The following is a 17,930-nucleotide window of genomic DNA, read 5'->3' on the forward strand; positions in this document are numbered from 1 at the left end:
CTTCACAGGCTTAAACATTTATATCTAGGGAGAGGGGATGTGTCACAATGTGTCACAAAGATATGCAAGTGTAATGCAGTAGCTTATGTAAGTTGTGTTAGGTAATGTTAGTTTACATATCCCTACAAGAGTTATATAATATTGTCCTTGCCCTTACTTGGTTTTGTAGGGTGTGAATACACATATAATCATGATGGATTCGATCACTACTAAGCTATCTTAAGCTGGATGATGAGATATAGGACTATAAAATTTGGTAAATTACAAAATTACCAATTACAGGAAAATTTGCTGAGTACAGCAGAGTACACAAATGGAAGTGGATATAGCAAGAGGTCATAGATCAGTACAGCAATTGATGGCATAGTGCCATCACAAATCACAGTTCTTAGAAAGATTCATATCGGTAGCAAATAAGTTGCAAATCTTCTTTAAATGAAATAAAGTGGAAGGATTGAGTGAAGCCAGGTAAATAGGAATACAGACTAGGCCTATAGATATAGCAAAATGGTACCTGCTATTGGGACTAATATGTGCCCCACATATAAAAAGAGGGTTGTGTGTTGTAACACACATTCCCCCCTCATTCAAACCCCTCAAAATACATAAGAGTCCCTTCTGTGCATATTCTATATTAGGTAAAGTAGTAATATTTTGTATTATGCCTGTACTTCATATCCAGTGTAAGAAAGAAAATCTCCTTATTAAAGGCATAGAGCACACTGGCAATTGGATTGACAGAACTGATCGAATCATGACCAAGTTTGATACAGCCAATCAAAAATAACACTCCAGATCATGACACATCTCAAACACATTTAAACTTCCTCTCTGCCTCTCTCAAATTCCAAGTCTCTGCTCCATACAATACTGTCAGCACAATCACCCCTTTAAGGACTATACAACTGCTGGATGAAGAATAGAAAGGAAAAACAAGGGGGAGTACTATTTCTGACCTGGAAAGACTTAAATGTGACAAAGTTAACAGAAGGAAAAAACAATGTAGAATCAATTATGATAAAAGTAGAAAGCAACTACATGAAAAGTAGAAAATGTGTGGTAGTGTATGTGCCCCCTAAAACACAGTCCTGGACAGAAAATAATCATTCCAAATTGTTGGAGGATACTAAACATGAACTAACTGATATACTGAAAGGAGGAAATACAGTAATTATGGGTGATTTTAACTCGAACGAAATATGTTGGGAAGAAATGAAAGTGAGGGGTGGAGAGGATATATGGGGCAGCATACTACTTGATATGACCATTGAATACACAATGACTCAGTGGATAAAGGAAAATACCAGATTCAGAAACAATGAGGAATCTTTGAGATTGGATTTAATTCTTACGTTGGAACCTGAAATTGTAGACAGAATAAATTACAAAATACCAATAGGAAAGAGTGACCATGTACTAATAGAATTCAAATTAAAAGAGCAAAATGGCCTAAGAAGAATGGAGAAACATAGAACAGGAAGACCAATGTACAACAAAATGAATTTTGAGAAACTTAAAAATTCTTTCATAATGCAAACTGGGGAAAATTCATAAATGAAGAAACAAGGATGGAAGAGAAATGGAAAGAAATTTATAATGAGGGTGTAATCAAATATGTACCACAACAAAAGCAAGAAAGAACATATATAAAGAACTGGTGCAACAAAAAATGTGGTGAAGCTAAGGATAAAAGAGACAAAGCATGGAAAAAATTGAAAAAAGACAAAAATGAACAAATGGCAAACATACTACAAACTAAGAAACAATTATGTAAAAATATGCAGAGAAGAAAAGAGAAATTATGAAAAGGAAATAACAGAAAAATGCAAGGAACAACCGAAACTATTTTACAGATATATGAACGGTAAACTAAAAAAACAAGCAAGAAATAGAAAAGCTGTGCCAGGGAAGTCATGAATATACAGAAGAACAGGAAATGGCAGAAGTTATGAACAACCACTTCAAATTGGTATTCACAATTGAGAACACACCTAACTGTGAGGGAATAGAGACAGAAATCCCCCCCCAATGAAAGAAATAACTGTAACAAAGAAGGAAATTAGTGACCAAATAAAAAACCTTGATGTCAGAAAATTGCATGGTCCAGATGGAATTGCAAATTGGATAATGAAAGAATGCGTAGAGGAATTAACAGATAAAATACACACTATAATCAAATGCTCAAAGAAGGAAAGGTACCACAAGACTGGAAAAATGCAAACATTGTACCAATATATAAAGGAGGAAACAAAGAAAATCCAACTAACTACAGACCAGTCTCCCTAACGAACACAGTAGCTAAAATATATGAGAAATTAAGAACAGAAGAGGGATGTCAATCAGACCTGGACAAAATCTGGAAATGGAATGAAAAGTGGGAAGTGAACTTCAATATCAAGAAGTGTAGCATAATGGAGTTTGGTAAAAGTAAAAACAGAATTTCAAAAAATTATAAAATTGGTAAAGAAGAAATCAAGAAAGTGCATTTGGAAAGGAACCTTGTAGTAATAATCAGCAAAGACATGACACTGGATAAACATATAAACAAAATAGTCTGAGAAACCTTCAACCTATTAAGGTCAATGAAAGTGGCATTTGATTACTTGGATGAAGAAATAATTAAAAATATATTAGTTACATTGATTAGACCAAAACAGGAATACGCAGCAACACTATGGTCACCCAGTACTAAAAAGAATATAAGAGAACTAGAAAAAATACAGAGAGCAATGACAAAGGTGGCACCAGCTTATTCCATTTTGACATACGAACAAAGATTATCCAAATTGGAACTATCAACACTGGAGCAGAGAAGAGAAAGAGGTGATCTACTGATTATATTTAGAATCACGAAAGGAATGGGAATCCTTGATGGGAATGACTTACTAAAAATTACAATGGAACAACAAGAAGTCATAAAAAGACTCAAAAGTATAACTATAGAAGAGATTGGAAAAAAAAGAATGGACAATTTATGGATTCGCCTCATGTGATCCTATTGATAAATGTTGTGATATGAACGATGGTGTACTTCATTTCCTGCGGCATTGCGTAGTTTTTATGATATTAATTGTTAAAGTAATGCACTTAGGCCTACCTCTCCTCCCGAATGATCTGGGGGGAAATGTGGGAAATCGGGGTTTTTGGGTGGGTAGAATTAACACATGGAGTAATGACTGTTGCACAAGACGTCTAAAAAGAAAAGTAACGCATACTATCACATAACAAACACACAGTATTTTTCAGACCATAAGGCAAAATCCTTAAAATCGGCCAAAATCAGGTGGTGTGCCTTATATGTGGCTTCAGTGCAAAAAAAAAAAAAAAAAAAAAAAATGCCTCGGACAGTGACTTACTATTTTAACATGTTTCGTAGCTAGCCTGCTGACGGCGACAGTGCATAGGCCTAGCAAAAGTTACAACCAAGTTATAACCAAGATGCATGTATCTTGACAAGAAAATTGCGAAAACTTCGACAGTTTTCGAGTCCATGCCACCGCAATTATTCACGCTATCATGGCTATGATACAATAGCATCCACAACACAGCCATTTTGCATTGGTCTAGTCTCGCTCCACTCAGACTGTAGTCATTTGAGTATTTTTTCTTTTTAGTTTCGACCATGGGCGCAATATAGCAATAGAAAATTAATTATTAATTTTGTAAATTAAAATGTTTCAACATAATATGCAATTTTGTGGGCAGAAATGAAAATAAAAAATACCTTGCTACAAGCAAATATGCTAATGAACGAAGTCTGTAGCATAGGATCGGGACGCCATCTTGTCGTCTATCAATTGACGGCCTCGGTACTTACGACAGTACCTCGCCAGGTACATTTTCTTGAAGGAATGTTATGGAGCGGAGATACATGCATTCCTTCAAGCTGCAAGAACTTTGTATACCCCGCAAGCTGAGAGAGTGTTTGAAAAGCCCGCCAACGTCTCTCACGACGACGCAACGAGGACAAGCCGGATGACATTTAATTTGCAGGTAATGATTTATTAAACACATGTTAGGTTAGGTTAGACACATTTATCATCCTTTCATTTCTTCGACGTCTGCATCTATCATAACAAACATGGCGTACCATTCGTCCGACACAACTTCGTTACTTACGAAATCTGTTTTAGCATCTTTTTTTGTTTTTTATTTCCGCTCACAAAATTGCATATTACGTTGATACATTATAATTTACAAAATTAATAATTAATTTTCTATTGCTATATTGCGCCCATGGTCGAAATTAAAAATTTACCCTCATTTGTAATCTTGTGTTTTAAGTGAATGGAGAATTCCAGGAATAAAACTGCTAATGTTGGTTTTATTCCCCACAATTCCCATAACATGTTTATGTTGTTTTTTAGGGGTATTGGCAGGGCAGACCGTCCATGGAGGTGGTCTGATTTCACTGACCAAAATAAAAATATATATAATTTATTTTGGTAATTTTGCTAAATCCCAACCGATTTTTCTCATTCAACAACGAAAATGTTCAGTTCTGAATGCACTTACATATGCATGATTATCCGATGACGAGACCAGGAGCGCCTTATGTAAGGACGGGGAATATCAAATTACGGGTGTACCTTATGGTCCGAAAAATATGGTAGCTTCCCACAACAGAGTGCTGGATACCTGGAATAACTTAGATAAAGAAACAGTGTGTGCAAATACTATTCAAGATTTTAAGAAAAAACTTGATGCTAAAAGATACAAAGACGGGTCACCACAAGCATAGCTCCTTTCCCATATAGTACAACTAGGTAAATACAACCACCTCTTTGGATCCATTCCCAGTTACCCATTTCTCATAACACTTTTTAATCCTCCAAGGCATTTACTTGCTTCTCTCAATCTATGATTTACCTCCACCTTCACTTTTCCCTTTCCTGCCACATGTGACCCCAGATGCCTAAAGCTATCCACTTCCTCAAGCCTCTCTTCTTTTATATTTACTTCCAATTTACTGCCACCTTCTACCCTGGTACATCTCATCACCTTACTTTTACTCACATTTACCTTAAACCTCCTACCACATACCTTCCCAAACACTGTCACTAATTTCCTTTATCATTTTCTGTTCCTGACTACCCCTTGTGTAAGGGGGAAAAAGCCTTTGGTATATGTATGTATGTATTCCTCTGTTCCTGCCACAAGCGCAGAGTTGTCAGCAAACAACATATATATATTTGTATGTATATATATATATCTATATATATATATACACATATATATATATATATTATATATATATTATATATATATATACATATATATATATATATATATATATATATATAATATACAGACGCTCCTCTACTTACGTTCATTCGTTTTACGTTTTTTCGATTTTACGTTTGAACTGACTGTAAAAAAAAAAAAATTGAGTGAATTTTTTAGTTTAGCGCTCTCCGTAGTTCAAACGATACTTACGCATGACGCTGCGTCCATTGTTTACATTGCACAAACGACAGACTGAAAGTGCCTTGCCTTGTCCTCCCCTCCTCCACCATCTCAATTTATGTTGCTTGAATTTAATCTATTTGAAATTAATATTATTTTACAATGTTGTGTATAATTAATGATTTAGGGGTGTTTTGTAAGATACGGTAATAGAATTTACGGATGTATAGTACAGTAACAACTTACGTTCATTTTCAACTTACGTTCGGAACGTTACTAAAACGTAGGTTGAGGAGCGTCTGTGTATACAGACGCTCCTCTACTTACGTTCATTCGTTTTACGTTTTTTCGATTTTATGTTTGAACTGACGGTAAAAAAAAAAAAATTTTGAGTGAATTTTTTAGTTTACCGCGCTCTCCGTAGTTCAAACGATACTTGCGCACGACGCTGCGTCCATTGTTTACATTGCGCAGACGACCAACTGCACATGCCTTGCCTTATCCTCCTCCCCCTCCTCCTCCACCATCTCAATTTATGTTGCTTGAATTTAATCTATTTGAAATTAATGTTATTATTTTACAATGTTATGTGTTTAATGATTTAGGGGTGTTTTATAAGATACGGTAATAGAATTTACCGATGGTACAGTAACAACTTACGTTCATTCTCAACTTACGTTCGGCCGTTCGGAACATAACTAAAACGTAAGTTGAGGAGCGTCTGTGTATATATATATATATATATGAAGAGACCGAGTTTGAAAAAGGTATGAAAATACAAAAGATGAAAATAGATTATGTATGTGCATATGACTCCTGTTCCAGCCTGTTGGTAGCGATCTGTAGTGTCTCACGAGAGGTCTCATAGAGGATAATACTTGTGGTAGTATTGCTATCAACTGTTTCATGTGAGCTCAGAGCAATGGCCAATATAGAGAATTTGGCCCCATCGGCTGTGGTTGAATGAGCCAGAGCCCTGGTGTCAATGGATGGAGCTCTCGTATGCTGCCATGGCTGCGAGGCAGGTTGTTTATGACAATGCTAAAGCCAAGCTTATAGAGCAGGTAAGGGAGGGACCTACTGTGACCATGAGAGGCCCTACTGAGGGAAGGAGAGCGGGAATACAGGATGGACGGAGGTGTTTAGGGTGTGGGGGACCACATCTTGTCCATGATTGTCGAAAGTAGGAAGGGTATGTCAAAGAAGTGAAGTGGACCTGTGGAGGAATGGGGCACCTATCAAGGGTGTGTCCCAGTGGACAGGGAAACTCACAGGGAGAAGCTTGTGCACTGGAAGCTTCTCTGGATCAGGAATAACGGCACTCCCAGTACTCAATCAGTAGATTAAAGTGGCATTCCATTATATTTATGAAGAGATGATGAAAAAACTCCTTGAAACCCTGATAAGACCAAGACTATGCATCAGTAGTATGGTCCTCACACAGAGTGAAGGATATAATTAAGACTGAGAGAATACAAAGGACAGCAACCAAACTGGTCTCCAGCCTGGCAAATAAACCATATGAGGAAAGACTAAAATACTGGGTCTGCCAACTTTGACAGATCAAAGAGAAAGAGGTGATATGATTACAGTACAGTAAGTCCTCGTTATACGGTACATATGTGTTCCTGAAAACCTTATTGCAAATTGAAATTACCATATACTGAACCCATTATAACATGTAATGATAGGATATGTGTTCCAGCACATCGAAAGTCACCCCTACAGACATGAAAATAGTCACATAAGAAAATGTAAAGTACTGCTTGCTTTAAATTCAAAGTCTTCCACTCCCATTTCTATCTTCAGTCTTTCAATAATGGACAATACTTTCTGACAGATTAAATTCAAAGACGGAGCCATATTTTGACGATTCTGGTCATTGATCCACATTTTGAGCAACCTTTCCATCTTATCCATTATTGGCTCATGGTGTTTTGTTAGCAATTTGCTCTGCAAATGCGTTGCATTCTCCCCAGCTTTTTTGATAGCCTCACGATTCTTCAACACCGTCCAGACCTTCTTCCTGCTCTTTCCTCTTCAAAATATCTAATTTTACCTCCAGTGTCAGACTACTCCTCTTTCACTTTGCCTTTTCAACTCCAGCAGTGTTTGCAGAATGTTTTGTGGCCATTATGGGTGCGTCACTGTGTGTTGTGATAATAATATCCACAAAAAACACACTGTAAGGATTTAACTTGTGTTCAAAGGGAAATGCGGGAAGAGACTGATTGTTGTGGTGGCCGCACGGCATGGTGACGCTATGGTACGATGTAAACAAAACACGAGCGTATACCGTATTTGTAAATTTTTCTTACCGTAAATAGAATCGAGGGTAGTAATTACCAAATACCATAACTGTGAATTTACAGGATAAAGAATTACCGTATAAGGAGGACGCTCTGTATTCAGTCACTAAAGGGGATAGATTGCAGCAATAGAAGAGATCTCCTGATTAAAGATGGGAGGGCTATAAGAGGTCATGGAAGTAAATTAAGAAAGACCACATATCAAAAGGATGTGAAGAAATAGTTTTCCATATAAATGTATAAATATGTATTTACCTAATTGTATTATACGGGAAAGGGAGCTATGCTCGTAGTGACCCATCTTTGTATCTTGTAATATCTAGTTTGTTCTTAAATTCTTGTATGGCGTTTATACACACTATTATTTCATCCAATTTGTTCCAACCATCCACCACAGTTATCTCGAATTATGACAAAAGAAACAATATAGATTTAATATATCTAGACTTTGCAAAAGCTTTTGATACCGTCCCACATGAAAGACTACTTACTAAATTAGCTTTACACGGAATAAGTGTTAGCCTATTAGGTTGGACTAGTAATTGGTTGAATGGTCGAAAACAGAGAGTTGTTTTAAATGGAAAAACTTCTAGATGGAAAAATGTTACAAGTGGAGTTCCTCAGGGTTCCATTCTTGGACCACTTCTATTCATAGTATATATAAATGATATAGACCATGGACTAAAATCTACTGTTTCCAAATTTGCTGATGATACAAAACTGTGTGGAGTGGCAAATGATCACTCAAACCAATTAGATATTCAAGAAGATTTATACAAATTACAGCAATGGTCTGAAAAGTGGCTAATGAAATTTAATGTAAGTAAATGCAAGGTAATGCACATAGGTAAAAATAACAGTAAGTACGATTACAAATTATTTGGAAATTCGTTAACAAAAGTGGATAGTGAAAAAGATCTCAGCGTAATTATCAGTAACGACCTCAAATCATCCAAGCAATGTATTTCAGCCTCTGAGAAAGCAAATAAGATTCTAGGACTGATTGCGCGATCTTTTGATTTCAAAAGTCCATCACTCATTAACAAGCTATATAAGTCATTAGTTCATCCACATTTGGAATATGCTGTTTCCGTATCGTCACTGAATCTCAGTAAAGACATTGACAGACTGGAAAAAGTACAACAGCAAGCCACAAAACTGATTCCAAATATCAAAAATAAATCATACCAAAATCAACTAAAACATATAAATCTGTTTTCCCTAAAAAAAAAGCATAGACTCAGAGGTGACTTGATACAGGTCTTTAAGATTTTAAAGGGAATTGACAACATCAAAAGTGACCAAATTTTCACATTGAATGAGAATCAGACAAGAAACAATGGTCTCAAACTGTCCGGAAATAGATTCAATTTGGAAGTAGGTAGGAACAACTTTGCCAACTGTGTAGTTAACCCCTTCCATACGGTGCCGCAGAAGTAGGCGTCATGGGGAGCGAGTGTATTCGCGAGGCTGCCATATCGGCGTCTTGATTATATTTATTGTAGTCGCCCCTCCATAATGACATTCTTTCTAATTCTTTTGTAATTGCATTTTCTATGGTTATCAAAATTCACGGGTGAAGAGAGAACGATCGATATAAGCGGTGACTATATTTTATGATGCGAGTATTATTACGACACGTCATACGGCTGGCATTGGCTGCTGCCACCGAGATCTAAGTCCATGACGCCTACGTGTGCGGCACCGTATGGAAGGGGTTAATGAATGGAATAAACTTCCTGCAGAGGCAGTGCAATGTGATTCAGTTTGAAGCTTTTAAGATTCGTTTAGATAAACACCTAAGCAAGATGCTATAATGATTATAATTTATTTTATATTATTTATTTTTGTTTTGTTATCATTTGTCTGTCTGATTTTCATTTATTATTAGTTATATGTCAATTTATTATGAATTACTATTTACCTGTTTATTATTTAACTATACCTATGCATTTATTTATGTATCCTATTTGTTATTTACATTATTATAGTTTTTTATTTATTATTTTATTATTATGTTTTTTTTCCGCATCCAACCTAGATATGGACCAAAAGGTCTCCTGTCGGCATGCTCCGCCTTTGTAATCCTTTGTAATATTCAGGAAAGTGATGGAACTCAGGATGCCCAGGAGTGTGATGGAACTTGGGAAGCCCAGGACAGTGATGGAATTTGTGATACCTAGGAGAGTGATGGAACTTGGGAAGCCCAGGACAGTGATGGAACTTGTAATACCTAGGAGAGTGATGGAACTCTGGAGATACAAGAACCACCCAGATGCATGGGTTGAATGAGTTGCCTGCCAGTCTGGCACTCTGATTATGAATTGTGATGGAGAGATCATGAGGGTGTGTGGTGTAAATGTATGTTGAGGAGTTGGTAACCGAGAGGTGAGTGAAGTGGCTGTGTCCCGCTTTGCTGGCCCTTGCCCCCTCCCTCCAGTTTTGTTGGGCCGGAAGTGACAGTGGACTAGAGGTGGCAAAGGGTTACACAGGTGTTTAAAAGCCCACTTCAAGAAAAGTTGTCATTGTTCTTCTTAGTGCCAGAGAGAAATGAGAGGTCATGAGTCAGCTACATCATGTCAGATGGATGGAGACACGAGCAGTGTTTTGTTGTCATGAACATGTGTGATTTGTAGCTTTCAGTTCAATGGTTGGTTGTCAGGCACCATTTGTGCTTCTTTTGTTGCTTTCAAGTGGTCATGGGTTGGCCCACTACATTTTGTTTGCTCTTGGTTTGGTTCACCATCTGGGCGGTGGAGCGGTTGTCAGAGGCTCAGCCCTGGTATGTGAGGTCACTGTGGCTAAGTTTTGGACTTGGATCCACAACAAGACACCAGCATCAGTTCTTTAGACTTTGATGTAAGTGGAATAGCATTTGTTCTGATTTGGGTACACATTAACTGAGTGAAGGAAGCAAATAAATGTCTTGGGGCAATGAAGTGTCATGAGAAATAGCTATCATGAGGTGGACACCAAGAGAAGATTATATTTACCTAGCTGTATCTTACAGGAAGGGGAGCTATGCTCATGGTGTCCCATCTCTGTATCTCACAATGTCTAAATTGTTCTTAAATTTGTGTATGGTTTTTGCACACACTATCTTTTCATCCAGTTTGTTCTATACATCCAACACTGTGGGGAAAGCTGTTCTTTTTCAGGTCTCTTCTACAACTGTCCCTTTTGAGCTTCCTTCCATTATACTGGGTAGAAATTTGGAATATAAGAACACCTGCATTCAGAAACCAAAATCATCATCCTTAGAATACCACATGAATATGATAGGTATCCTCAACCCTACTCACCCATCTTGTTAAATCACACAAGTGCAACTAATCAAATAAAAAATACCAGGAGCACACTACTCAAACATATACAATCATACCACCTGTATCACATAATGCATGCATACAAAAATACTTTCACACCCAGATCACAAAACAAACTTTTCAAGACCAAGCACCAAACTCCCTACTCCAAGTCTCCACCAGACATCAGCTCCACAACAAGAACCACACAAGCACTCTTGTGTTCTGAGTACCATCCAGTATTAAGAGAGTACTAGCACAGAATAGGTCAGGCTGCTGAATCACACAGCCCCAAATGCAGCCATCACACAGAAGACACTGAACACTTTGTCTTACACTGCCCCACCCTTGCCATACCCTGACAACACAATATTTCTTCCTTGAGTGACTTAAGGGCCAATATGGTGGCTGTTGCTGGTTACCTGGGTGCCATGGGTCTTTACAAGAGAGACCTATGACAAATGATTGATTGTTGAAAATTATAAAAAAAAAAAAAATTCCAGCCATGAAATCAATAACTTCAAATATTCTCAAATCTAAAGGGTTTAGTTTTTCATTTATTTATTTTTTCATATCAACTTAAATTCCTAAGTGCTCTGAATAACTTGATAATGAAGTAAAAGTTTAAAATTTCCTCGTGATATCACGAAGTTGAGGCACTTTATATACGAGTCAAAAGAAAATATTAGACTTTGCTAATGACAAGGGCCATGATTAACAAATAATCTATATGACAATGGTCCTCAATGTTGGGGCACCATCAACTCATCTGAGTCTAAACAGGTCCTGCCCAATAACCTTTCCATTGTGGCCCCTGTGGACGTACCTCTTGGTATTCTCAAACAGTGAGTAGCTACAACGAAAGATGAGGACCTAGAATTAATCATGCAGGGTAGAATCCTGGTCTGACAGTTGCATGCATTTGTGGAATGATGGTAACAATAATATCCCTATACTAGGTGTATCATCATTATCATACTATATCATCATCATCAAGTTATATCATTCTAACTATTGTTCAAGTATCTCATTAACATCAACAGTATCCTCTAGTACACTGGCAGATTAAAGACTGTCCTGTCTATATGTACAAGCTCTAGATCTATTCCATGTGCTAAAAGCTGTTTTCTGTAGCTATGTGCTCATAGATATGATGGTAATCTCGTCATACATATATCACAGCATTCATGAGCCTCGTAAAATGAGTGAAATAAAAGCAAAATTTTCATGGTATCATTTATGTTTAATATTATTCAGATGTTGCTTAACCTAGGATAAAAAGTCTCTATAAGCCAAATTGTGCAGCAATGTCTATCTACATACGAACATGTGAACTGAGCAACATTTGCATGTGATTTGATGAAATCATCCTCTTAAGCTGAGAGCCAAAGTTGCTATTCAGAACAGTGAGCAACTAAGCTCTCCTGCATTCGTCCCTTGGAATTTTGGGGGTTAACAATAAAGCCTAATGATGAATTCAACCAATTCAAATTTGACAATATTCATTTGCCATTTCTGTATTTCAATGCATATCAACAGAACTGGTAAATACTCATAATTCAATATAAATCTGATTTTGAAGAAAAGCAAAAGGATACAAAGCAAAGTTCTACACAGATGTTATATCTTCAGTCTTCATCTCACCTTCAGGAATGTTGTGCGTGACAGTGAAAGTCTTTCCAGTATCCAAGGGCACAGTCCAATTCACAGGATCAGGGCTCTTCACCATTACCTGACAAGAAATTACATGATTAATTAGATTTGAGATACCTCTGAGTAGGTACTCACCACTGTTACCTGCAAGTGATGGTCCTGCAAGATGGACATTGGAGAGAATCATCTCTCTGTTGCTCATCTACAAAACCCATCAATACACTCATTTACACCTGAAGGTGTAGTCTCAAGGAGTTGATACTGTCTCCAGACTAGGCCAAAGATTCCTATCAACTGTGAGTGCATCTCTCTTCCATTTTTTATATAATACAACTGACTGACAACCAGTGACTCCTACCCAACTCTCACTAAAACCTGGTAATATAAACAGTCTAATACTAATACAACAATGACATCTGTCCATTGTTTCCACCCAGAAAGATCTGTGTAAGAGCCTGAGGGCCATTAGTAGCTTCTCTAGGTCTATGTTTCAGTAAAACTTGAGGTAAAGATTATTACCATTACACACCCCAAAGGGATTTCTCCCTAGCTTCTCTTTTTCTGCACGAGGGGACAGAGAGGGGGAAGTCACTGATTAAATGAAGCAGCCTTGCTGTGGATGTGCTGTATCTTGATACATTACTTCTGATCCAGGGCATCTGGGAATGGATGCTAAGAAGAGGTTATATGAAGGAGTGATTGTGCCAACAGTATTGTACAGGGCAGAAACATGGAACATGAGAGAGGAAGAGAGAAGGAGTTTGAATGTGTTTGAGATGAAATGTCTGAGAAGCATGATAGGGGTTACTAGGCTGGATAGAGTGAGAAATGAGGTGATGAGGAGAACAGGGGTGGAAAGGGAGCTGGGAGATAGGGTTGATGAAAGAGTATTAGGATGGTTTGGACACATGGAAAGAATGAGTGAAGAAAGATTAGTAAAAGAAGTGTGGAAGGCAGAGGTGGAAGGAGTGAATATGAGGGGAGGGGGCATCCTAGGATGAGATGGATGGATGGGGTGAAAGGGGCATTACAAAAGAAAGGAATGTCTGTGGAGGAAGGATGGGAGAGGACAGAAGATAGGGGTGAATGGAGAGGGGTTGTGTATAAATGATGCTGTGATGCATGAGGGGGAGTGGGTGGGGGATGGGGGGTGAGGAAGTATGTACGAGGAAAAAAATTTGACACAGCCCGAAGGGATTTCTCCCTGTCTTCTCCTTTTCTGCATGGGGGGACGGAAAGGGGGGGTCGCTGAATTTATGAAGCGGCCTTGCTGTGGATGTGCTGTGTCTTGTGACACTGCTTCTGACCCAGGGCAGTGGATAGGATGCAGGGATGACCCGTCATCCAGGAGGTGCCAAGATAAGAGGGAGGGAGGAGGGTTGAGGGGAGTGGAATATAGAGGAAATGGAATGGGTGGGAGTGGTTTCTATGCCTTTTTCTTTTTGGCTACCCCTCATGTAGGGGGGAAAACCTTTTGATATATGTATTTTATGGGACAGGAGCTATGCTCATTGTGACCCATTTTCATATCTCTCCACATCCAGTTTATTCTTGAACTCGTGTATAGTTCTGGCATTCACTGTTTCACTGTTTAGTTTGTTCCAGACATCAATCACTCTGTGTGGGAAACTGTTCTTTTTCAGGTCTCTTCTGTAACTGTCCTTCTTTAGCTTCTTATCGTGTCCTCTTGTTTCTCTCTTGTCCCATTTCAATAGGTCATCTCTATCGAGAACTTCCATCCCTTTCATAATTCTGAAGATGGTCAACAGGTCGCCTCTTTCCCTTCTCTGCTCCAATGTTGACAGCTGTAATTTCTCCAATCTTTGTTCATATGTCAAATTTGATAGTGTGGGTGCCATCTTTGTTGCTGCTCTTTGGATTCTTTCTAATTTCTTTGTGTTTTTCTTTGTGCTTGGTGCCCACATTGATATAGCATATTCTAGTTTCGGTCTTATCAATGTAGTAATTATTTTCTTAACCATCTCTTCATCCATGTAGTTGAAGGCCACTTTCATTGATCTTAATAAGTTGTAAGTCTCTCTGAATAATTTATTTACATGTATGTCAGGTGTTAAGTCACTTGAGATAATTACTCCTAGGTCCCTCTCTGAGTTTACTTTCTTTACTTCTTTGTTTCCAATCGTATATTTTCCCAAAACTATTTTTGCCTCTTCCAAATTCCATTATGGTATATTTCTTGATGTTGAAGTTCATCTCATATTTATGGCTCAATTTCCATACTTTATCCAGGTTATCCTGTAGCGATCTGCAATCTTCTTCTGTTTTCACTCTCTTGAGTAATTTGGCATCGTTGGCAAAAAAATTTATGTAACAATTTACTCCTTCGTCCATATCATTTATGCATATGGCAAACATTAAAAGAGCCAAAACAGAGCCTTGTGGGATGCCACATTTTACATCTTCCCATTTCGAACTTTTGTCTCCAAGTACCACTCTCATTTTTCTCCCAATTAAGAAGTCCTTCACCCATTCCAATAGTTTACCTTGAATTCCTCCTATTTTTTCAATTTTACTTATCAATTTTTTGTGTGGTACCTCGTCAAAAGCTTTCTGCAAGTCCAGGAAGACGCTGTCTGCCCATCCATCTCTTTCTTGTATTATCTCAATTAGTCTCGAGTAAAAGCAGATTAGATTTGTGGTGCACGATCTTCCACTTCTAAAACCAAATTGTCTGCCCATCCATCTCTTTCTTGTATTATCTCAATTAGTCTCGCGTAAAAGCAGATTAGATTTGTGGTGCACAATCTTCCACTTCTAAAACCAAATTGTTTGGGTTTTATTATTTTATTTTCTTCCAAGTGTTAGGTCCATCTGTTCCTAATAATCTTTACGCATATTTTTGCTACTGTGCTTGTGAGGGACACTGGTCTAAAGTTTGTAGGATCTTCCCTGTTTCCTCCTTTGTGTATTGGTACTATGTTTGCATATTTCCAATCTTGCAGTACCTTTCCCTCTTTTAATGAGAAGCCTTGTGTAGTTTATCTGTCAGTTTGTCTATACACTCTTTCAATATCCAATTTGCAATTTCATCTGGTCCATGCGACTTTGACATCTAGGCTTTTTATTTGGTCTCTTATTTCCCTCAGTGTTATTTTTATTTCCTTCATCATGGGTGAACTTTCTAGTTGTTCGTCATCCCGGGGTAGTGAGCTATCAATTGTAAAAACAGACCTGAAATGTCTGATCATAATTTCTGCCATCTCTGTGATGTCTCTGTACTCTTTATCTCCTTCCCGCAAGTTTACTATATCATGCTTATCCTTAGTTTGTCGTTTATATATCTGTAAAAGAGTTTTGGTTGATCCTTACATTTATCTATGATATCCCTTTCATATTCTCTTTTTTCTTTCCTGCGTATGTTTACATATTTGTTTCTAAGTTTTTATATGTTTGCCATTTAGATGTTTTCCTGTCTTTTTTCTATTTTTTCCAAGTTTTATCTCTCCTGGCTTTAGCCTCACTACATCTTTTGTTGAACCAACATTTTATGTAAATTAATTTTTGTTTTTGTTTCTTTTTAGGTACATATTTGTTAACTCCCTCTTTATAATTTTCTTTAAATATGTTCCATTTGTCATCCATATTTGTTTCCTCTTTAGAGAACCTATCCCAATTTGTGTTTTGGGAAAATTTCCTTAGTTTTACGAAGTTTGTTTTGTTGTATATAAATCTTCCTTCTCTATGTTTATCATTTCTATGTTGTTCATTGTTCTGTTCTTTTAATTCAAACTATTAATATATGGTTGCTTTTTCCAATTGGTGTTTTATACTCCATTCTGTTCACAATATCTGGTTCAGAGGTTAATATTAGGTCTAGTTTTGATGGTTCCTCATTGTTTCTATATCTAGTATTCTCCTTAACCCATTGTGTTAGAGTGTATTTGAAGGTCATATCTAGTAGCATATTGCTCCAGAGTTCATCTCCCCCTTTAACAGTCATTTCTTCCCAAATTATGTCTTTTTCATTAAAATTGCCCATGATTACTATGTTTCCACCTTCTTTCAGTTACTCATTTAGCACCTTTATTGTTTCTTCCAATAATTTGGAATGTTCACTATTTGGCCACGCATGGGTTTTTGGTGGTACTGTACATACACTACAAATTTTCTGCTTTTCATCTTTTTGTTGGAAATTTTAATTATAATTACTTCTGTATTTCCCTGACCTTTGATTATCTTTGTCACATTTAAACCTTTTTTGGTCAATATCATGACACCTCCTCCTTGCTTATCAATTCTGTTTTTCGCCCAATGGTTATATAAACCATGTCCCACTGTGCTTGTTAATAGTGGTCCTTTCAGGTTTGTCTCTACTATGCCCATGATGTCAGTTTTTTTTTGTTTCTAGTCATTTAGTTCGTTGATTCCAGAGATCATACCATCAATGTTTGTGTATGCCACTTTTATTTTCATATTTCCTTTTCTTTTTTGGTTTAGGTTTCCATTTTTTTGATATACCATTTTTTCAGTCTCAAATCCAGCATTCTTAAAAAAAACTCGTCATTTTCCGTCTCTGTTCTCTTTTCATTCCTGTCACTTGCTTCAATTCTGAGCGCTTTGTCTTTCTCTTTTTCCTCATCATTCATTTCCTTTTGTATTCTTATATTTTTGAATTTCTCGCTATTTGCCAGTTTGACTGCTTTTGATAATACTTCCTCTGCCATCATTTGTGTTCTTAGTTTTATTTTTAGAGGTCTGTGGTGTTTTTCTTTTGAGTATTTGCCTATCCTGTAAATCTCGTCAATTTCTTTAACGAGATTTTGATCTTCATCCTGTATTTCTTTCAGAATTTCTTTGACTAGTTCCTTCTCCTCCTTTTCTTTTGTCTTTGTCTTTCTCTTTTTCCTCATCATTCATTTCCATTTGTATTCTTATATTTTTGAATTTCTCGCTATTTGCCAGTTTGACCACTTTTGATAATACTTCCTCTGCCATCATTTGTGTTCTTAGTTTTATCTTTAGAGGTCTGTAGTGTTTTTCTTTTGGGTATTTGCCTATCCTGTGAATCTCGTTGATTTCTTTGACTAGTTCCTTCTCCTCCTTTTCTTTTTGGTATCTATACATATCATGCTTTTCCTGTATACCATAGATCACAATGCACTTGCCTTTGTCAACTGTGTCTCTCAACAAAATTTCCTTCTCTTTGATTACTTTTATAACTGTTTCTTTTGTATTTTTTTCCATCTGCTCTTTTAATATTTTTCTAAATGATATTTCTTGATTTTCCTGTTCTTTT

The 17,930-nt window shown here is 37.1% G+C and overlaps 1 protein-coding gene across 18 annotated transcripts in view; it reads right to left on the bottom strand.

Moving 5' to 3' along the window:
• The window catches only part of LOC143032368 (uncharacterized), an 867,199-nt gene that overhangs the window by 82,279 nt on the left and 766,990 nt on the right, over window positions 1-17,930 (bottom strand). For 17 of the 18 annotated variants that reach the window (XM_076197020.1, XM_076197011.1, XM_076197005.1 and 14 more), the window contains 2 exons: window positions 12,665-12,752; window positions 11,847-11,873 (listed from right to left, as the gene is read on the bottom strand). In XM_076197020.1, coding sequence (XP_076053135.1) covers window positions 11,847-11,873; window positions 12,665-12,752 — 115 coding nt within the window. The remainder of the gene's footprint in view (window positions 1-11,846; window positions 11,874-12,664; window positions 12,753-17,930) is intronic. The other variant, XM_076197008.1, reaches the window with a different exon arrangement.

This window comes from Oratosquilla oratoria, chromosome 13 (assembly GCF_046742065.1).
Source record: "Oratosquilla oratoria isolate Oo_2021 chromosome 13, ASM4674206v1, whole genome shotgun sequence".
Taxonomy (NCBI): domain Eukaryota; kingdom Metazoa; phylum Arthropoda; class Malacostraca; order Stomatopoda; family Squillidae; genus Oratosquilla; species Oratosquilla oratoria.